At 41.7% G+C, this 23,629-nt stretch overlaps 1 protein-coding gene across 1 annotated transcript in view; it reads right to left on the bottom strand.

The window, feature by feature from the left end:
• Positions 1-509: 509 nt before the first annotated feature.
• Positions 510-23,629, bottom strand: part of capn5b (calpain 5b) — a 107,599-nt gene continuing 84,479 nt past the window's right edge. Inside the window, exons 5-12 of the mRNA XM_060935101.1 lie at positions 18,874-19,067; positions 9,812-9,889; positions 7,149-7,344; positions 6,130-6,252; positions 5,526-5,722; positions 5,285-5,406; positions 2,761-2,891; positions 510-692 (exon numbers count right to left, since the gene is read on the bottom strand). Of these exons, the coding sequence (XP_060791084.1) occupies positions 510-692; positions 2,761-2,891; positions 5,285-5,406; positions 5,526-5,722; positions 6,130-6,252; positions 7,149-7,344; positions 9,812-9,889; positions 18,874-19,067 (1,224 nt within the window). The remainder of the gene's footprint in view (positions 693-2,760; positions 2,892-5,284; positions 5,407-5,525; positions 5,723-6,129; positions 6,253-7,148; positions 7,345-9,811; positions 9,890-18,873; positions 19,068-23,629) is intronic.

The following is a 23,629-nucleotide window of genomic DNA, read 5'->3' as shown; positions in this document are numbered from 1 at the left end:
CTGAACTCTGTGCCCGTTTCTTGGTATTGTTGCAAAGCTACACCAAGCATGTTGCTGCACATCCAAAGAGCATCCAGCGTAAAGATTTTGAAGAATCCACACAATTCAGAGGCACTCGAGTCAATCTCATTGTTTTTCAGGAAGCAGGTCAAGTGGGTCATGCGCTGTCCCAGGCATCCATAAATGGTTTCTTCCATAAATGGGCTTCAGCAAGGTGAGTGGCAATACCATAATGGAGCACAAGAGTGATGGCGAGAAGTGATCTTTGTTGAGGTAAGCTGGCAGCTGAAACATTGTGGCTGATCACAAGACGAAGACTCCACAAAGGTTCCAATACCAGACTGACCTTGGCTGCTCATGCACGACTAATGCGTAGCCCTTATGAATACTATGCAAGCACTGCAAAATGATGTGGGTAATCAGTAAGGGATGAGGAATACCTTGATCGCAGGCCATTGAGAGAGAAGGAGGAGGTAAATAGCAGGGGTGAGGTTGTGTTCTTTAAGGTGTCAGATGTTGGTCAATGTGGTGCAGGTGATCAGACGAACAGTCAGCATGCCGGGGAGGTCATTATCTTGACGGCTGCCTTTGTCCCTCAAGTGGACAATGTGCTGCTCCTGTCGGTCATTTGGGTCACTGAAGAGGGTCACCTGACCCAGGAAGGTGTCTACAATTACATTCTTGTTGTAGATCTACCATCATCATGGGCCAATCAGAGGAAGATGTTAAAGTAAAAGAAAGAAGTAGATCAAGAAATCAGAAGTGAAAGCCAAGATTAAGGGTACATACGTATCCACTTGCAAGTTTGCCATGCCGCAGCCAGTTTATTTCAATAAAGAGCTCGCATGGTGCGTGAGGGTTGTGACGCAGTACAATCCCACTTACTACTTGGTCATGTCAGGACCATCAAGACCCCTGAAGAGCTTGTCCACCCTGACTCAATAGACTGATCTATTAGCTCACAGGTTCCCAGCCCTGGTCCTGGAGTACCCCCTATCCTACACATATTAGTATTTTCCATTCTCTAACACACAAGATCCAATTAATCAGCTAGTTACAAATCCATCCTGAGTTGAAGTGGGTGTGTTTGAGCAGAGCGATCTTATTACATGACTAAAGTACATCCTTAGCTGGCAAAAATTAAGAATCCTTCTTACATGATTAAACTGATCAAAAATTGCCTTACCGTTGTCTTATTTTGTGTGTGTGGGGGGGAACCCCAACTCATATACAGTACCAGTCAAAAGTTTGGCCACACCTTCTAATTCAATGGGGTTTTTCTTCTTTATTGTTATTAATTAAAAGTCACTTCATGTCTGAAAGTAATGATGGATGTCATTTCTCTTTACTTAGTTGAGCGGTTCTTGGCATAATATGCATTATTGCAGTTGTGGAACAGGGCTATTTACTGTATTTTTATTATTTACTATTTACTGTTTGATCTCAGGGCAGCATGGTGGTGTAGTGATTAGCACTGTCGCCTCACAGCAAGAAGGTTCTGGGTTCGAGCCCAGTGGCCGACGAGGGCCTTTCTGAATGGAGTTTGCATGTTCTCCCCATGTCTGTGTGGGTTTCCTCCAGGTGCTCTGGTTTCCCCCAAAGACATGCAGGTTAGGTTAATTGGTGACTCTAAATTGACCATGAATGAGTGTGTGAATGGTTGTGTGTCTCGATGTGTCAGCCCTGCGATGATCTGGTGACTTGTCAAGGGTGTACCCCGCCTCTCGCCCATCATCAGCTGGGATAGGCTCCAGCTTGCCTGCGACCCTGTACAGGATAAGCAGCTATGGATAGATGGATGGATGGATGTTATTTCATAATTTTGATGTCTTCAGTATTGTTCTACAATGTAGGAAATCATCAAAATACAGAAAAATCTATGAATGAGTAGGTGTTTCCAAACTTTTGACTGGTGGTGTAGTTGTACAATGTAGCCTTAGCAGTCAAAATTTCCTTACCACGAACATGACCAGCTTGGAATGTGTTACAGCCAAGACCAAGCTGGAGTTTTCATCAGAGAAGAGCTCCGTATGCTGCTCTCAGTCAGATCCTGTGGTATCATTTATGCTAAAATAAAATTAATCTAAACCATTTTTGACTGTTACAAAGGGCAATGTACAGCTTAAGCTAGCTAGATGCAGTACTGTGAATAAATAACTAGAACGCTAGCTAGCTTAGAATTTAGCTTCTTTCACAATAATAATAATAATAATAATAATAATAATAATAATAATAAGTTCAATTTATATAGCGCCTTTCACAAACACAAGGACGCTTTACACAGGAGTTACCAAAAAAAAAAAAAACTAGGAAGAATAGTGTGAGGTAAAGAGAAAAGTTTTCAAGTTAGCTTTGAAGGAAGAGAGAGTGGAACAGTCATGAAGTGATTGTGGTAACGAGTTCCAAAGTTTAGGAGCAGCAACACAATATAAAATTAGCTGCCGTTACACGAATGAGCTATCCTTATATTAGCGAAAGATTACCTACGGAAGCTAGTTGCTAGCTAGCTCAACACAATTTGATGCTGTTCCAGGGAAGCTCTATGGAGCTGAGCTCAAACTTATAGAAATGAATCTGCCATAGTGCTTAGCCAATCACGTAAAGGTAAATCACCATTTGGCCAAAAGAGATATACAAAAGAGAAAAGGTGCAACAGCATGCGGCAATAACATTTGCAAGTGGCTGCGTGCTGTTAGGAATTGCAAAAAACAACAGAGCAAAGAAAGAAGAACAGAGAAAACAGACGAGTATCACACTCACCTCAATGTGAATGCCTTCCTTTGGTTTTTTGCGATAGAACACCCCCTTGATGTCAAAGTTGGGACATCGGGTGTCCTTATGCACAGGTGATCGAACTTTCTCCCCCTCACAGGTGATAATCACGTATGGATCTGAGGCTGGAATAAAATGTCTGGTGGGTACGTACCAGTTTTGTAATTTGTGCACTATTTCATATTAATGCCACATCACAGCTACTGACCAAATCCAGAGATATGGCTGAGCGTTAATGGAAATGGGAATAGGGACAGAGAGGTTTCTATTTTTGGCCAAAATTAGCATTTAAATCTGGAGATAAAAATGTTAAGTGGAAATCCACTTACAGTGAAGGACAAATTATAGGACACGACTGTGTCTCAGTGTGATTGTGCTGAAAATTGGTCATGATTCAGAAATATCAGAGTTTTATACCTATTACAGACTGCAGTATGTTAGAAAAAAACTGCATTAGGTCAGAATAAATCAGCTAGTGTGTGCAAAAACAGGCACATTAGTGGTATCAGGCTGATTAATAGTTTTGGCGCCGTGGGTCTGCATGTCTGTGTTTCTCCAGTGGGAGAACAATTTATGCTCACTGCCACCAAGATTCAGTGCCTCTGCTGTTTATGTCATTTTGTGTCTTGTGGAGAATCAGGCAGGTCACTGTGTACCTTAAAGAGCTCCCTGCTGGTTTTAATGTCGGGAGAGTGAGAATACACCAGAGGAGATAAGGGAACAAGAACTCACAGGCCCTGATTTACCAAAAAAACATGCTAGCTGATTTATTAACAAGGGCCTACAGAGGATTGTCTGTTTCACATGAGCAAAATAACACACTTTAATGAACATCTAATTTGGATAATGTGCATCTATCGGAAATAAAATAAATACAAGGCATCAATGTAAACATTTGTTTGCCAATTAAAGAACCTAGTTAACTCTCACTGGCTAAGTAACACAAATGAAAATTGTACCCATGAGGAAATAGGAGGAAGAGTTTGGGTGTGTGTGGTCAGCAATGCGCTGCAATTCTTGGGTTTCACGTGGCGTCACATCCACCTCAATAGTTATTCAAAACTTCAGCTGGTGGTCTACTAAAGCTCAGTTGGCAAAGCGTTTGTACAGAGAAGGTGCATTGCTCACATGAAAAATGCCTTACGCTTGCGTTGTTTTAGGTTGTTCGAATCGATCAAACCGTGAAACGGATAAAAGTTTATTCAGGGTTCCCCATGAACTAATAAAAAAGGGTGAATGAACACAGGATTTCACAAAAAAATGTCGAAAAAGGTGGCTTTTGAACCTCTCACTGAAATCGAAAGGAACCGCGTTGAAGCATGCTTGAGTTTGCAGCGATAACTTGGTGAAAGATTTGTACGGTATATCCCTCTCAGCTATGTCCTTAGTGTTTTCCAAGTACTTTTCTTGCTATGTGTTGTTATTTTACGGTACTTTTTTTAGTCACGAAGCGCTAAAGTCCCCAGCTGTTTCTCTGTTTACTCCTCACAAAGTCCATATGTATGAAGGTCGCGACAAAATTCTTCCCCAGCCATACAGTTACAATGTGCCATGACCACTTCTCCGTCTTGTTTAACTAAGATCCAGGTCTTTAAAGGGGTTTCTGATGATCTTTGTGAATGATAAGAGCCAACACAAGTGAGAATCAAGCCAACTGTTGTTTGTTTACACTTCAACTTGCAGCGCTTCATTGTAAAGACGTGAACGAAAAGCTTAAAGAAAAAACATCCTTCACGGGCAAAAACAATACAGGATTCATTCGGCTGTGACTTGATACCGAGGTCCTTTACCCAGCCACGTACAAAAAAGCTGTAAGCCTCCATACTCTTCCACGCTTTCATCTGTTTTGCGGTGTAGAAGGACGTCTGCAACACCAGATAGTTCAAGATGTCGGGGAACTTGACTGAAGGGTAGTTTTCGAGATCGTATGACAAATCCTTCTTTCCCAGACTGTAGGGGTCGATTCCATTGCACATAGCAATCTTCTGAATATATCTAAAGTGAGCAGTGGCTTCTAGATTATGAGCATACTCTGATAAGTTATCACTAGTTGTTTGCACTACGGCAGCTGTTTTGGTTTGCTAGACCACCAGCTGTTTTACCAGAAGTGAAATCGCTAAGAAAAGTCACGTGACTGAAACCCAAGAATAGACGAGCTGCATTACTGGAATATTTAATACACGCTACACTTAGGAGGCGATCTTTCACTGTTTAGTCATCATTTTGCTGCCTTCAGCTGTTTGTGAGCATCATCTTTTATGGAGTTTTGTGAGCATCACTCCCTGTAAATCAGTTGTGCTATGAATATGCTTTATTATTTACAGCTCTTGGCACATAATATATTCATATGAGTATGACAAAAATCAGTGGAAACATTTGGGAATTTTTATTTCAGATTGGCCAATTAAAAAATTTTCAAACAATTTCACTAAAAGATTGATAAATGAAGCCATGGGTGAGTAGATGATCATGTTATAACCGATATGGTTTTATGCTGTGTATACAGGTTTACCTCCGTTAGAATCTTGACCCTGTAGCCCCTCAGCACTCAGCACGTGCACCTGAGTGACCAGCTGAGGATATCCACACATCCCCGTCCAACATGTCTGAGGAGGCTCGTCCAGGGTCAGCTCTCTGTTCCGAAACAGAACTCTCAGCTATAAAACTGTACATTTGAGATTTTATGGAAACATTAAAGGATTTATGAGTAATAAAAGCAAAATAATGAAGGGAGCATGAGCAGTTAGGTTTACTTGCAGTCTGAAGGCACATCTGTGAAAACCCGGAGCAGGAAGTCTCCCTGCTGACCCGGGTCAAAGGTCGTGGGGATGATGACGTAGCGGCCCTCTTTCAGCTCTTTCCTCAGGAAGACGCAGCGAGAGTTGATGTAGATAGAACCTGCGACTTTCTGCTGGGCTGTGTGCATGCGGTACTTTCTGTTCAGTTCCACCTTGTGGGAAGAAGGTTATATAGTACAAGAGGTGAGGACTTACACCATTTATCATTAAATGTCAAAAATGTTATTTTTATATGGCAAAACAAATTACACTAGTAGTTGTGAACAAGCAGTTGTGAATACAGAGAGCGGACTTGTCAGCAGCCAGTAATTCTGAGTCAGTTGTCCTTCCATGCAAATGATAAGAAATGAATCATTTAAGAATATAATGTATCAGTATAGAATATAATAGTGCTGCTTCACTACTCAGTTGATGAAACTACTATTACTACTATAAGCTGCTGATTTTAAAAAGAAAAACTTCACCACAATACACAAAATGTAGCTAAACTAATAACTAGGTTCTAATGCCTGTTGGATGTTTATACTATACTGTATGTGTACTCTGTTATACTCAGTACCCGATGGATATCGAAGCCGATAGCCAGGTTTTCTCCTTTGCCTTCTTTGGGAGTTGCCCTTTTCTCTTTCTGTTGCAAGCAGATCAAGACTTCATCCTCCAACTTCCTCACGTCAAACACGTACTAAAGAGAGGAGTACATTACATTACAGGCATTTAGCAGACACTCTTTACCAGCGTGACGTCCAACGTACCAAGAGCAGCCTGGGGAGCAGTTGCAGGTTAGGTGCCTTGCTCAAAGGCACTTCAGCCATTCCTGCTGGTCCAGGGAATCGAACCGGCAACATTTTGGTCTCAGTGCTCCTTTAGGCCATGGCTTCCCCCATAGCAGATACATGGTACTTTACAGCCACTTGATATGTCTAATACTTTAGCATTAATACACATTAATACATTAGTTGGAAGAACATCACTGAAGATACACACTGGACCTACAGAACCATGGATGTACCTTTGAGAAGGAGTTGTGATTGTACCATATTCTTTCCATTTTAAATAATGGGTTTAATGCTGCTCCATGAGATGTTTGAAAGTTTGGAATATTTTATAAGCAAACCCTTGTCCCAGACTTGTTTTGATAGCTCTTTGGTCTTCAAGATGATCTTGTTTATCTAGATAATGTTCTCCATCAAACTCTGGAACCTTCCAGAAACAGGTTTTCATTATATTTAGATCACATGACACTTCAATTGCACACAGGTTGACTCCTTCAACTAATTCTGCTGAAAACTGCACCAGAACAAATTTAGAGATTTCACACCAATGGGGGTGAATACTTATGCAATCTAATTTAAATCATTCTGCAAACTATATTGATTCCCCCATTTTAATAGTATGGGTTATTTTATGTAGCTTCATGACATATCCCAGTTAAGTCAATTCAATTTCAGGGTATAGCACGACAAAATGTTTAAAAGTTCAATGAGGGGGGGAATACTTATGCAAGGCAGTGTACCATGGCATTGCTTGTACCATGCTGAATAACAATGTGCAGAGGACAGTAAATACAGAGACAGAGACCTGAGGGTTCTGCAGGAAAGTGGCTTTGTGATTGATGCAGCCTCCTGAGCGGTTACGCAGAGGGTCGTCTCGGTACACCCAGGATCCTCTCATCACCTCCTCTTCCCAGGTCTTATGGATGCTCAGGTAGGATGTGTTGATAAGCCGACACAGGATGAAGTCAGTAAAGTAGTGACAGAAATCCTCAAAGTTCATCCTGAGTGCATGATTAGAATCAGCAGGTAGTTTTTCACCAACGTCCCCAATCAGGTTTCTCCATGAAGATGTATTCATGAGTTGGCAAACAAACATGCAATTTTGAGTAGCTTAGTGCTGCTTTAAATATCTTTCAGCCAAAAAGAAACCTACCCCAAATGGAACTGATCTGGTGCCGGATGCTGATGTAGCTAACAAGCATTTGAAGTTTCTTACTCAAAAACCATCCATTATCTGTAGCTACTTATCCTGTTCTACAGGGTCGCAGGCAAGCTGGAGCCTATCCCAGCTGACTATGGGTGAGAGGCGGGGTACACCCTGGACAAATCGCCAGGTCATCACAGGGCTGACACATAGACACAGACAACCATTCACACTCACATTCACACCTACGGTCAATTTAGAGCCACCAGTTAACCTAACCTGCATGTCTTTGGACTGTGGGGGAAACCGGAGCACCCGGAGGAAACCCACGCGGAGACGGGGAGAACATGCAAACTCCACACAGAAAGGCCCCCGTCGGCCACTGGGCTCGAACCCACAACCTTCTTGCTGTGAGGTGACAGTGCTAACCTCTCCACCTCCGTGCCGCCCACATTATGATCTGTAATCTATAAACATGAACAAAACTCCACCATGTAGCTGAATACTGAAATGTTACAGTAGCTTGGAGAACCAGAATTATATTTTTCTTCTGAGCAAATTTGGTGTCATTTCACTTCAGATCAATTCAATTACTTCAATTTTACACTCACCGGCTACTTTATTAGGAACACCCATATACCTGCTGTTTGATGCAGTTCTCTAATCAGCCAATCCCTCGACAGCAGCACAATACATCAAATCATGCAGATACAAATCAAGAGCTTCAGTTAATGTTCACTTCAAACATCAGAATGGGGAAAAATTGTAATCTCAAAGTGTGACTTTCACTGTGGCATGGGCGTTGGTGCCAGATGGACTGATTTGAATATTTCAGAAATGGCTGATCTCCTGGGGTTTTCACACCCAACAGTCTCTAGAGTTTACAGAGAATGGTGCGAAAAACAAAAAACATTGAGTGATCGGGCAACAGTTCTGTGGGTGGAAACGCCTTGTTGATAAGAGAGGTCAGATTGGTTCGAGTTGCCAGGAAGGATATAGCAACTCATAACAGCTCTTTACAACCATGGTGAGCAGAAAAGCATCTCAGCATGCAACAGCAGAAGACCACATTGGGTTCCACTCCTGCAGCCAAGAACAGGAATCTTAGAATCAAGAACAAGTTGCTATTAAAGTGGCCGGTGAGTGTGTTTGCACAGCACGTTTAACAATACACACTGTCATATACAGTAGTAGTTTTGCAGAAATCTGGATGTAGATTTAGATCGTTAGTGAGCAATTAGTGACAAGTAGCAATGAGGAAAAACTCCCTGAGATGGCACAAGGAAGAAAGCTCACAAGGAACCGGACTCATACGGGATAATGAGATGATAAATCATTACTCTGTAAGTGTAAACTATACAATGAAACAGTACTAGGTGTGTAGAAAGGATGTTCAGCATAAACATATTGTGCATATGAGTCCTAGGATGGGCAGCACGGTGGTGTAGTGGTTAGTGCTGTCGCCTCACAGCAAGAAGGTCCAGGTTCGAGCCCCGTGGCCGGCGAGGGCCTTTCTGTGCGGAGTTTGCATGTTGTCCGCATGGGTTTCCTCCGGGTGCTCCGGTTTCCCCCACAGTCCAAAGACATGCAGGTTAGGTTAACTGGTGACTCTAAATTGACCGTAGGTGTGAATGTGAGTGTGAATGGTTGTCTGTGTCTATGTGTCGGCCCTGTGATGACCTGGCGACTTGTCCAGGGTGTACCCCGCCTTTCGCCCGTAGTCAGCTGGGATAGGCTCCAGCTTGCCTGCGACCCTGTAGAACAGGATAAAGCGGCTACAGATAATGAGAGAGTGAGAGAGAGTCCTGGGATGAGCACAGGCGAGTCTTTATGATTACAGCAGCAGTTCTTAACTACAATTGAAGCAATCAAATAAGTCAATTGAAGGATACTGGGATGTAAATATGGAATAGATTTGCTTACGTGTTAGCTAAACTGGCCTTGTAGCTCACTCCAGTGCAAAACTAATGAACCAAATATCACACACCAAACATATCCGGTCTTACTCGATTGTCTACTATTGTAGGAAAGGGGGTAAATTTCCTTTTTGGCTGAACCATTTCTTTAAATTGAACCTCGAGATAGTTGGCTGGCCCAAAAAAAAAACCTCAACTCAACTTCAAGGCTCTTAGACCTGGAATCATGACTGAATTACTACATGCTCATGGTAATACAGAAATCGTGCACATAGATATTCACATCTCAGATGTAACAGAGAGTAATAGAAGCTTACTCATTTCAGTATCAGCACTGAAGACAGCATTTTGAACATTTATTGTGCCTGAAAACACACTAAAGCAGAGGACAAAAAAAAAATCTCTCACCAGAACTCTCCGTCATCCTGCACTGTGACTCCCAGCTTCTCCCTCTCGCTCTTGCTCACCTTATTCCATTCCTCCGAGCTATAACACACACCACACTCATCATATACCTGTTCGGACTATAGGACACTAGATCTTACAGTGGTGCTTGAAAGTTTGTGAACCCTTTAGAATTTTCTATATTTCTGCATAAATGTGACCTAAAACATCATCAGATTTTCACACAAGTACTAAAAGTAGATAAACAGAACCGAGTTAAACAAATGAGACAAAAAAAATTATACTTGGTCATTTATTTATTGAGGAAAATGATCCAATATTACATATCTGTGAGTGGCAAAAGTATGTGAACCTTTGCTTTCAGTATCTGGTGTGACCCCCTTGTGCAACAATAACTGCAACTAAACGTGTCCGGTAACCGTTGATCAGTCCTGCACACCAACTTGAAAGAATTTTAGCCCATTCCCCGTACAGAACAGCTTCAACTTCAATGTTGGTGGGTTTCCTCACATGAACTGCTCACTTCAGGTGCTTCCACAACATTTTGATTGGATTAAGGTCAGGACTTTGACGTGGCCATTCCAAAACATTAACTTTATTCTTTAACCATTCTTTGGTAGAATGACTTGTGTGCTTAGGGTCATTGTCTTGCTGCATGACCCACCTTCTCTTGAGATTCAGTTCATGGACAGATGTCCTGACATTTTCCTTTAGAATTCGCTGGTATAATTCATAATTCATTGTTCCATCAATGATGGCAAGCCATCCTGGCCCAGATGCAGCAAAACAGGCCCAAACCATGATACTACCACCACCATGTTTCACAGATGGGATCAGGTTCTTATGCTGGAATGCAGTGTTTTCCTTTCTCCAAAAATAACGCTTCTCATTTAAACCAAAAAGTTCTATTTTGGTCTCATCCGTCCACAAAACATTTTTCCAGTAGCCTTCTGGCTTGTCCATGTGATCTTTAGCAAACTGCAGATGAGCAGCAATGTTCTTTTTGGAGAGCAGTGGCTTTCTCCTTGCAACCCTGCCATGCACACCATTGTTGTTCAGTGTTCTCCTGATGGTGGACTCAAACATTAACATTAGCCAATGTGAGAGAGGCCTTCAGTTGCTTAGAAGTTACCCTGGGGTCCTTTGTGACCTCGCCGACTATTACACGCCTTGCTCTTGGAGTGATCTTTGTTGGTCGACCACTCCTGGGGAGGGTAACAATGGTATTGAATTTCCTCCATTTGTACACAATCTGTCTGACTGTGGATTGGTGGAGTCCAAACTCTTTAGAGATGGTTTTGTAACCTTTTCCAGCCTGATGAGCATCAACAACGCTTTTTCTGAGGTCCTCAGAAATCTCCTTTTTTTGTGTGCCATGATACACTTCCACAAACATGTGTTGTGAATATTAGACTTTGATAGATCCCTGTTCTTTAAATAAAACAGGGTGCCCACTCACACCTGATTGTCATCCCATTGATTGAAAACACCTGACTCTAATTTCACCTTCAAATTAACTGCTAATCCTAGATGTTCACATACTTTTGCCACTCACAGATATGTAATATTGGATCATTTTCCTCAATAAATAAATGACCAAGTATAATATTTTTGCCTCATTTGTTTAACTGGGTTCTCTTTATCTACTTTTAGGACTTGTGTGAAAATCTGATGTTGTTTTAGGTCATATTTATGCAGAAATATAGAAAATTCTAAAGGGTTCACAAACTTTCAAGCACCACTGTATATACTCAAATGTAAACGTACACACACACACACACACACACACACACCTCAAAGCCATGTCACATAGATTTCTGGAGCACTCTGAGATTGTGATCAAGCACTTCTCATCAAACCCTTAATTAATATTTCATCTGCGAAAAAAATACGAAGAAAGGCTGCTTTCACCTCAATAACATCGTTCTGGCTGCATGGTAAATAATTCAGAGTCTCATATAACCAAAGCGGAGCTGTTGCTGACCCGAGGCTCAACACGCAAGAAAGATTTCCATCCAATTGTAATTACGTTTCCATTTCATACCCAGCTGCCATAAGAGATATTTAGACTGTCACAAAACAAGCAGCCTGTCATTTAAACGGGTAATATGAATATCTAAACGCCCCTCGAACTTTTCCCTTTCCCCTGCAGGTGCTCTCAATTTTATACCCGCCTGCCTGCCTGACTTGATATCTCAATTTCACACCAGCGAGCGATAAGAATAGTCACTTTGGCTGTATGTTATTTAGACTGAAGCAGTCTCAGGGGAGAGAGTGAGAGTGAGACAGATGATTTTCTAAACTCTGTGTGTGTACTTGCTAACATTGCTTTCAGAGGCAAAGTAGAAATATTTTCTGCTTTTGATTTATAACAGAGTATGACTACACTGGGTTGACCATTTAAAACTGCTGACTTCCTGGAACTTTAAGCTCTGATTGAGTTTTATACGGTGCGATCTCGGCAGATTATTACTTGTCACATTGTATGAGATCCAGTGGCGGCTGGTAGTCTTTCAAACAGGGGAGGCTGGTCAGTTACAATATTTCCAGATTTTAAAAGAAAAAAGAAAAAACACATCAATTTTGCCCATACTCTTGCCTCTGATCTGGCTGATTGTTGGCAGGGTCACAAACTGTGAAATAACAGGTTCTTTTGGCCCATTAGCCTACTGTCCAATATACATGATGGTGGTGTGTGGGGGGGGGGGGGTATATTTTAACATTTTATATTTTAAAATTGTGGCATGTTGTTTAAAAATTGATCATTATTGAAAGCAGCTCTTTGTCAGGAACCTCAGCAGTAACGGCAGAGCGTTCTGGAAAAGGCACAAGCACTGACCTTGGGGAGCCAAACATAGAGCTGGGTGCCACACATTTCATTCAATGACACTTTCCCTATATTTTACTTAATTTGACTGAGAAATGTTTTATTGACAATTTTGATAACCCTTCACTTTTAATCCAGGTCTGTAGTGTGAAATGTTCTCGGCTGTGTTTTTGTTTAAAAATGTTTTCCAAATTGTAGCTGTGTTTAATTCATATCCAGAGAAATATATACTCCAATATAATATACTCAGCATAAACATTTTAAATAGATTCTATATTTTTGGTCCATCCATGACATATTACTAAAGTAGCCTATTTACTGTTGTTGATGTGGGTCACTTGCTGTTAGCCAATTCACTTTCTCGTACCAGGAGAGCTGAAAGGAACGAGTATTATTCCCTACCTTTTTCACCAAGTCAATTTGAGGCGTTGGCCTACCCTGCTCTTTAATTTTTATTTTTTCCTCGAAAGGAAGACTGGCAAATGGCTTCACCAAAATTAAATCAGCAATGCTTGGCATCCGTGCGCAGCTTTCTTGCTAGCTGACTAACCCCCTCAAGTTCAAGTTCAGCCACTCAAACGAAATTTCTGGAACTAAGATAGCAAACTTGACAACACTATATTTACACTTTATTTACAATGAAAATATATACAAACTAAAAAAGCTGGTAGAAACCGTATGTAATGAATGAAATCGAAATGTAAGCTGATCTCTTACAATACACCACAGCACTTGCGAATCCGCATGGGACTGAACTGAAATTCACCGCTGCCTGTCTATATTTGAAACGAGCTGTCAATCAAAGAAAATATCCGGCCGCTTTCACCAATCACCAGTCTCCTCGCGGAAAGCTTTGCCATGTCCCTCCCACTGTGAGGCTGGGAGTCCGTGGGCGGGCGTTTTCGCAGTATTTGTCCAATAATCATCTTGCATTTTGATATTGAAAAGCGCATAGCTCCCAAATGCCATTGAAGTGCACTGAGGCTGGGCTGCATTGCGCAGTCACGAGGGGGAAAAACTCACGCACACATTAGGCGAACTGGGGAAAGTTATAACGGAATGATTTCGCACTGTAGTTGGGTTGAGCACAGACAGTGGTGCTTGAAAGTTTGTGAACCCTTTAGAATTTTCTATATTTCTGCATAAATATGACCTAAAACGTCATCAGATTTTCACACAAGTCCTAAAAGTAGATAAAGAGAACCCAGTTAAACAAATGAGACAAAAATATGATACTTGATTGTTTATTTATTGAGGAAAATGATCCAATATTACATATATGTGAGTGGCAAAAGTATGTGAAGCTCTAGGATTAGCAGTTCATTTGAAGGTGAAATTAGAGTCAGATGTTTTCAATCAATGGGATGACAATCAGGTGTGAGTGGGCACCCTGTTTTATTTAAAGAACAGGGCTCTATCAAAGTCTGATCTTCACAAAACATGTTTCTGGAAGTGTATGATGGCACAAACAAAGGAGATTTCTGAGGACCTCAGGAAAAGCATTGTTGATGCTCATCAGGCTGGAAAAGGTTACAAAACCATTTCTAAAGAGTTTGGACTCCATCAATCCACAGTCAGACAGATTGTGTACAAATGGAGGACATTCGAGACCACTGTTACCCTCCCCAGGAGTGGTCGACCAACAAAGATCACTCCGAGAGCAAGGCGGGTAATAGTCGGCGAGGTCACAAAGGACCCCAGGGTAACTTCTAAGCAACTGAAGGCCTCTTTCACATTGGCTAATGTCAATGTTCATGAGTCCACCATCAGGAGAACACTGAACAACAATGGTGTGCATGGCAGGGTTGCAAGGAGAAAGCCACTGCTCTCCAAAAAGAACATTGCTGCCCATATGCAGTTTGCTAAAGATCACGTGGACAAGCCAGAAGGCAATTGGAAAAATGTTTTGTGGATGGATGAGACCAAAATAGAACTTTTTGGTTTAAATGAGAAGCATTATGTTTGGAGAAAGGAAAACACTGCATTCCAGCATAAGAACCTTATCCCAACTGTGAAACATGGTGGTGGTAGTATCATGGTTTGGGCCTGTTTTGCTGCATCTGGGCCAGGACGGCTTGCCATCATTGATGGAACAATGAATTCTGAATTATACCAGTGAATTCTAAAGGAAAATGTCAGGACATCTGTCCATGAACTGTATCTCAAGAGAAGGTGGGTCATGCAGCAAGACAACGACCCTAAGCACACAAGTTGTTTTACCAAAGAATGGTTAAAGAAGAATAAAGTTAATGTTTTGGAATGGCCAAGTCAATGTCCTGACCTTATTCCAATCGAAATGTTGTGGAAGGACCTGAAGCGAGCAGTTCATGTGAGGAAACCCACCAACATCCCAGAGTTGAAGCTGTTCTGTACGTAGGAACGGGCTAAAATTCCTCCAAGCCGGTGTGCAGGACTGATCAACAGTTACCAGAAACGTTTAGTTGCAGTTATTGCTGCACAAGGGGGTCACACCAGATACTGAAAACAAAGGTTCACATACTTTTGCCACTCACAGATATGTAATATTGGATCATTTTCCTCGAAAAATAAATGACCAAGTACAATATTTTTGTCTCATTTGTTTAACTGGGTTCTCTTTATCTACTTTTAGGACTTGTGTGAAAATCTGATGATGTTTTAGGTCATATTTATGCAGAAATATAGAAAATTCTAAAGGGTTCACAAACTTTCAAGCACCACTGTATATTTCTATGATTCTGGATCTGAAATAGCAATGTTATAAGGTCGGCTATAACATAAGCCTAGCGCAATTCATCCTACACGATGCTCGTCATTTTTAGAGGAGGCTGAGCCTCCCTCGTTGTCTTAGAGCAATCGCCCATGATGAGATCCTAATAAAATCTACAACAGATTGCGTGTTATCCATGTCTGCGAATACAATGAAGATCCTCTAATGATAGACTGGTGTTCAAAGAAAATGACTACGTTATCGTTACATCATCAATCCAGGGTTCTCACCAGGATTTTTTTTTAGCGTAATGGGTTATGGCGAGGGAGCGTAGCGACCGAGCGGGGGGATGGTGCGGAGATTTTGAAAAATCATGCCCAAAATTGGCCATATTTGACGTTCCTGGAGGGGATAAATTGCATTTTTTATGTTGTATATCCTTGATGGAAAATTGTTACATCTTTGGATCTTGGCAATGTGTTACCTACTGTTGTATTTCACTGAACTACAAAGGGTGTTGTCAAAAGATATGTAAACTCAGACACAACCAAAGAGATAATGAATGTTTTATTGTATTAAGAAATTAAGAAATGCCTGAGCACATAAATGATTTAAAGCCACAAGGGCGATCACGTTTGGCACATTGGAGCTGAATCCCATGACTAAAATCATATCATTAACCTCATTCTCACCTGTGAATTTCCAGCCTCTGCTCGTCTTCCTCCATCTCCTCCTCTATCTCCAACAGCGGGCTCTCCCCCACTAGGCCTACCTCCATCCTCTGCCCGTTTATCTGCTACCTCCTTTCCTCTGCCTCCTATGTCCTTTCCTTCATCTCCTCCAACCTCTCTTGTGCCTGTCTCCTTATAGAAATATAACGATGGATGGCATGCAGGCAGATTACCAGTGTGTTAATGTTAGCCACAGTGGGATCCAGTAAATTAGCGCTAATTAGGGTATTAGGCAGAAAAAGAAATTTACCAGTCAAAAATAATATTTTATATAATCCTGATAAGCGCCGCAGGTGCGAAGACGAGCACCGCAGGCGCGAAGTCCCTCTCGGGGGGTCTGGGGGCATGCCCCCCCAGAAAATTTTTGAAATGTAGACTTCATTTCCTGCATTCTAGGACATTTTCAGGGTGAAATGGCGTGTAATTTTTGATCAGAAATATTGCATATTTTTACTTTGTATTTTTTTCAGTTTCACTCCTGAATGTATCAGATGTATGTATGGTGTCTGATTTGGTAACAAAAGTGAAAAGAAAATAAACAACAATGAATTGTATATAATCTTTTGATCTAGTTACAGTATTTAATAAAAAAAAAAAACCAACAGTATTCTATTTTACCATACCCCAATGAAACCCCCTTGTTAATCAATGTATCACACATACCTTTTCTGTCTTTTTGTGGAAAAACGAATCAGTTTTTGTCACATTCAATTTGGGGCGTTTGTTGGGATTCATCTTGATCCAGAAGAGTGAGTCAGCAAAAAAAAATGCGGTTCTCCCGCCAAGAAAGAGGAAACTACAACGCAGGGTGTTTGGCAATTTTCGACCAATCAGAATTCGCGATTTATTCAGTCCGCATGTTACAAGATTCAGTGCGGGCCAAAATGGCGGAAACGATGAAATATTCTGATTTTTCATTTCAAGTTTTCAGTATTTTTCGTATTAAACTGTGTTTCTTACGATTTGTAAATGATGGCGGAACCACACACGGACTGGCCATCGGGAGTAGCGGGAGTTTTCCCAGTGGGCCGGTGGTTCAGTGTGGGCCAGCGGAGAAAAAAAAAAAAAAAAACAGTTGCGCGCTGGCCTTTAATATGATAAGCAATGTTAACAGTTTCTTTAACAAACTGTTAACATTGCTTATCATATTAAAGGCCAGCGCGCAACTGTAATAAGCAATGTTAACAGTTTGTTAAAGAAACTGTTAACATTGCTTATCATATTAAAGGCCAGCGCGCAACTGTTTTTTTTTTTTTTTTTTCTCCGCCGGCCCACGCTGAACCACCAGCCCACCGGGAAAACTCCCGCTACTCCCGATGGCCAGTCCGTGTGTGGGCGGAACATAACTGGATTTATCGGATGACATGTGGGAGTATTCATGTGCGAAAATTTTCGGCATTATCGTCCGTTTCAGTATCCGTCTGTGTGTATACTTGCCCGTTGAAATCGGCAATTGCCCGTCAAATTTACGGGTGGACGGGTCTCTGCCTAATACCTTAGCGCTAATCATCCGATACGTGCGCCCTGTCATATTGCTAAACCTGCTTACAAAGTAGACGTTTTCATTCATCAAAGGGCTTTGGGTTAAGTTTTCAAGCGTGATGGAAAACCTGTAGAAGTGGTGCACTTACATTTCTAACTGTGAAGAAAGAGCGAATGTCTCTTTTTTTGCGAGGGGGTCCGTCATCCATTGTCATTCACCGAAGTCCAGCTCAAGAGAAAGTTATCGCCAGGATCTCTCTCTCTCTCTCTCTCTCTCTCTCTCTCTCGGAACTGATTTCCAGGCATGGGTTTCCTAACAAACGTAGGCTGATTTTGACACCTTGAAAACTGCTCAAGTGCGCAGGAAAAAAAAAACTTTTGGCGATGGTGATGAACAACTGAAAACAACCGTTACGCTATATTAAAAATTTAGCGTAGCGGGGGGAAATTACCGTTGCGGTCTGAAATTTTAGCGTAGCGGGCCGCAACCATATAAAGCGCTGGCGAGAACCCTGCAATCGTTACATTATCACAATCTGTGCTGGTGCAGAAAATGGGTTCACATAAACACAATTATTCTATCCACATTCACTGGATATGAGCAATCGTGTGCTCTGATTGGCTACTCTACGACTAGGATATCAGCTCATATACCGTGTGTAGAGAAAAACAAAATGGCGGAGCGTGTTGCTGAACCAACCGAGGATGAAATAAAAACTCTCCTCGAAAACAAAACCCCAAAAAATACAAAAAAAGCAACAAAATATGGAAGAAAAGTATGTGATGGTAAGAAAGTATCTTTTTTGATTTTCAATAATTATTATTATAGCATTTTTCACAAATTGCTACTGTCATTTCGTCGGTTTGTTTACTTTCTAACGTCGGACATTTTGTTTAAAGTTTTTATTTATCGCATTTGCAAAAAATAAAAATGCTCTGTTTCTCAAAATCCAGTGAATGTGGACAGGATAAAACAGTTACTCCACTCAATCTCATTGTACGTGCTCGGTGCTACGCACCTCGTCGGCTATCAGCTCATGTACGACTCGATTTCGTGGAATAACTTAAATATTCTGCAAAGTGAGCTTCGACATTTTCTGAAACTGACAGATCTCTGTCACTGGCTGTCTTTGGTCACAATAGCACAAACCGGCCTCCAGTGAGCATGTCAAATGCTTTCTAATATCGTCAATCTCAATTCATGACTAAAATGACTCTTTTACAACGTGATGTGTGTTTTTTGTCAGTGACAGCAAAACTGGGCTGAAAATTGCACAGAGTAAAATTAAGTCTTCGTGAGTCCCACTAGATCTCCAGTCCAGCAGGGCACTCTCACCTGTCGCTCCATGGCCCACTCCACTCCTTCTCCCCCCAGGGGTTCCTCATGCGAATCATGTGCAGCTTCTCAGATTTGAAGAAGGCCAGCAAGCCGTGGCCCAGGCGCACTTTCCGAACGTCAGTGACTGCGTAAGCGTGACCTTTGACCAGCCCACAGTCCAGCCGAGCCTCCATGTCCTCTACTGTGGTCGCCTGAGTGAAATTGTTAAAAAAGAGTTACTTAAACCAAGTATACCAAGCATAATGGGTCAAATCATGCAGACCTTAGCAAATAATGCCAGAGGGTAAATTCTCAATAGATCATTTAGCATTAATATTGCATGAAGAACAGCAGTATAATGAATTTTAGTTTCATTTTAATTTTAAGTTTAAATTACCAATCATTTATTGGGAATATTCTGTGCATAACTGATGCTGAAAAATGTGACTGGTGTAAAGCAGACGATAACAGTCTAGCACGCTAGTGAGCACACTGCCTGGCATCAGTCAAAGTTCCTTCCCACGCCATGTGGCGCATAGGGCGCCGCTGATCTCCGTTTCCGTAGCCCTCGGCCTCTCGCCTATTAGGGTTACAGTGGGGGGCTAGTCCTCTGGTAACCACGAGAGTTTGACTCCCCACTCACATCTGTATTGCAGCGTGCCTTGCCAGACAGCAGTAGGTACCATTTTTATGATGGTCTTTGGTACTGCCTGGCATACTGTAAGAGAAAATGAAGCTCTCAGCATATGATGAGTCTTGTAAACTCCCTGTGACACCAATCATTCGTCAACAGAAACGTTCACAGATTGGCTCTGTGTGTTCGGAGCAAAGGAAGGAGAGTAAGATGAAAAAAGCAATTAGGCCGTGTCTGAAACAAGCACAGCCAGACACGCTGAAGGGCCTGATGAAACATTCTTCAAATTAAACTGTCTTCTGGACAAAAAAGCAATAAACCAACCCCAAACCTTGAAGCTATATTAGAACTCAATTAGCCCGAGCTCTGTCCTGAACTCCATCCTGAGTTCGTTCCTAAACGTGTCTTTGTTTCATGGTTCCATCTGTTTAGATATACAAAAGGATTTTTTTTATTTAATTTGCCAATCCAAAGCCAAGATCTGAGTGAGCCTGAGGGATTTGTGTGTGCTTGAAGTGATATGCCAGTGTAGACACAATGGTCTCGGTTCTCAGCGTGTATAAAAGTAACGTTGCTGCTGCTGCTTCACTATGAGAGAAAAAACAAACTTGTTGACAAAAAAGTCACACAACCAATAAACAATTACTCCCAGTCTGGGATTGGACTCATTTACAAGAAAATGAAAGTCTGGAAGAAAATGATGTTTGAAAAACAACACTTTCTTTTTATAGGCAGCACCCAGAGGAAATTTATATGACTGTAAGGTTGATTTTTGATGGCTCAGGAGATGGAATCATGATTCTTACTTATGATTTGTTTAGGGGTCAGATGTTTCTTCTAAAATTCTTTACAATGTAATAAAAAAGGGACAAACTTACAGTACCTTAAGTTAGAGGACCTAGAGTATGTGGTGTATGTTTAATTTAATGTACCATTTCTCCTGATGGTGTTGGGAAATTATGAATTATTCACTGAAATTAACAGCAGTGGCAGCTCATCCATAGGGGCAGATGAAGCACATTTATATGGTGGGGCTGTGCTTCAACTGTATAACTGTTAAAGACATGCAGTTAGGTTGACGTGGGGCGGCCTTGGGCTGAGGTGCCCTTGAGCAAGGTACCTGACCCCTAACTGCTCCCCGGGCACTCTAGTGTGGCTGCCCACTGCTCTGAGTGTGTGCGTGTGTTCACTGCTTCAGATGGGTTAAATGCAGAGGATGAATTTCACTGTGCTTGAAGTGTGCATGTGACGAATAAAGGTTTAAAAAAAAAAAAAAAAATATATATATATATATATATATATATATATATATATATACACACACACACACACACACACAATCATCTCATTATCTCTAGCCACTTTATCCTGTTCTACAGGGTCGCAGGCAAGCTGGAGCCTATCCCAGCTGACTACGGGCGAGAGGCAGGGTACACCCTGGACAAGTCGCCAGATCATCACAGGGCTGACACATAGATACAGACAACCATTCACATTCACACCTACGGTCAATTTAGAGTCACCAGTTAACCTAACCTGCATGTCTTTGGACTGTGGGGGAAACCGGAGCACCCGGAGGAAACCCACGCGGACACGGGGAGAACATGCAAACTCCGCACAGAAAGGCCCTCGCCGGCCACAGGGCTCGAACCCGGACCTTCTTGCTGTGAGGCAAGAAGGTCCACTGTGAGTAGAGAAAAACAAAATGGCAGACCATGTTGCTGAACCAACCGAGTACAAAATAAAAACTCTACTCGAAAACAAAACCCCCCCAAATACAAAAAAGCACTACACCACCGTGCCGCCATATAAGTTATTCCACAAAATCGAGTTGTACATGAACTGATAACCAATGACATGCATAGCGCCAAGTATAAAAACTTGATACAAAATGTCTGACAAAATAATTTCCGCTTAGAATGTAAACAAACCAGCGGAATGAAAGCAGCAATTTGTGAAAAATGCTATAATACTAATTCTTGAAAATTTTTTTTAAAAGATACGTTTCTTACCATCAAATACTTTTATTCCATATTTTGTTGCTTTTTTGTATTTTGGGGGGTTTTGTTTTCGAGTAGAGTTTTTATTTTGTACTCGGTTGGTTCAGCATCATCTCATCTCATCATCTCTAGCTGCTACACCAGCTGGAGCCTATCCCAGCTGACTACGGGCGAAAGGCGGGGTAAACCCTGGACAAGTCGCCAGGTCATCACAGGGCTGACACATAGACACAGACAACCATTCACACTCACACCTACGGTCAATTTAGAGTCACCAGTTAACCTAACCTGCATGTCTTTGGACTGTGGGGGAAACTGGAGCACCCGGAGGAAACCCACGCGGACACAGGGAGAACATGCAAACTCCACACAGAAAGGCCCTCGCCGGCCCCAGGGCTCGAACCCAGGACCTTCTTGCTGTGAGGTGACAGTGCTAACCACTACACCACCGTGCCGCCCCTGGTTCAGCATCATGGTCTGCCATTTAGTTTTTCTCTACTCACAGTATATGAGCTGATAGCCTAGTAGTAGCCAATTTGAGCATGCGATTGCTCATATCCAGTGAATGTGGATAAAATAAATAAATACATAAATTATATATAAGTCATTCAATAAATGTTCTTATTTTTTTGCGGTCCAAATCCTGCGCTCTGATTGGCTGGTGAGTGGGTCCGTATCCTACGATACGGACCCCAGTTTTGGACCCCGGTTATGGACCTCTGGTGACTCACTCGTTCACAACAGCAACAAACATAGTAGCATTTTTTTGTCAACATTTATCTTTTTTTTATAAGATTTATTTATAAGATTATCAAAATCCTTATAAATTTTTGTCTGCATTTCTCAGGAAAATAGCATTAATTTTACAGCATGGATAGTGATAACGACAGTGTTCAGAGCAAAAGTGAGTTTTATTACCCTGAGGAAGAAGAAATAAAACATTTCAGGAGAAAGCTAAAAACCTGTAATTTGCTAACACCGAGCAAAAACATGGCTGAATCCTGAATGACTTAATTTTGTATAAATAGGGGACTACATAGGCGACAAAATGTAGTTTTTTTCCTGCCATGGAAATGCACTTGTATACCGAGGAGGAAGCCATTTGCATTACAGCCGTGAATGAGGATTCAAAATAACATTAATTTTACAGCATGGATGGCGATAACGACAGTGTTCACAGTGAAAGCGAGTTTTACTACCCTGAGGAAGACAAAATAAAAGAAAACATTTCAGGAGAAAGCTAAAAACCTGTAACTTGCTAACACCAAGCAAAAACATGGCTGAATCCTGAATGACTCAATTGTGTATAAATAGGGGACTACATGGGCGGCAAAATATAGTTTTTTTCCTGCCATGGAAGTGCACTTGTATACCGAGGAGGAAGCCGTTTGCATTACAGCCGTGAATGAGGATTCAAAATGGCGACTCGGCTCAGTTTTCCCTTTCCGGCACGCTCATTTTCTGTTAGAATTTGGTAAAGAAAAAAATAAATATATTATTTTACCAGTTTAAGGTTGGTCCGTATGGTGAAATACCGTGACCTTGGCCTTGAATACTGACCTCGGCCCAGAGGGCCTCGGTCAGTACTTTCAAGACCTCGGTCACAGTATTTCACGATACGGACCTCCCAGCTGGTAAATAACATATATATCTTCATAAAGTCCTCATTCAGAGCACCATATAATTTTTTTTAATACAAACTACCTACTTTGAGTGACCAACTATTTACTAATTACATTGCAACCCCACTATAACGAATACTTTTCCTATACTTTCGCATATAATGAACTACGTTTTGTCAGTAACAGCGCTGAAAACCTGAGTTCAGAGCAGCCTCCAAACATGGCCGCTCAGGACTACACTTCCCAAGTGCCACAGCGCCCCTCATCACCAAAATTCTAACCTCAACACCTGTCTCTAATTTACCGGCAATCACCTTCCCTATATAAGCTCAGCTCTCACACTCTGACTTTATGAAGTATTGTTCTGTGTCCCCATGCCTGACTTTACTGAGCCGTTTGACTATCCGCCTGACTTTCTGTTATCGAACTCTGTTTACATTTATTTCTGACTTCGTTCTCTCACCTGATCTCTGATATTTTGTTTGCCGATCGACTGACCCTTGCCCGTCCCTGACGAT

The sequence above is a fragment of the Neoarius graeffei genome, chromosome 12, assembly GCF_027579695.1.
Source record: "Neoarius graeffei isolate fNeoGra1 chromosome 12, fNeoGra1.pri, whole genome shotgun sequence".
Classification (NCBI taxonomy): Eukaryota; Metazoa; Chordata; class Actinopteri; order Siluriformes; family Ariidae; genus Neoarius; species Neoarius graeffei.
Note: the sequence above shows the minus strand (reverse complement) of the source record. Positions and strands in the feature narration are given on the sequence as shown.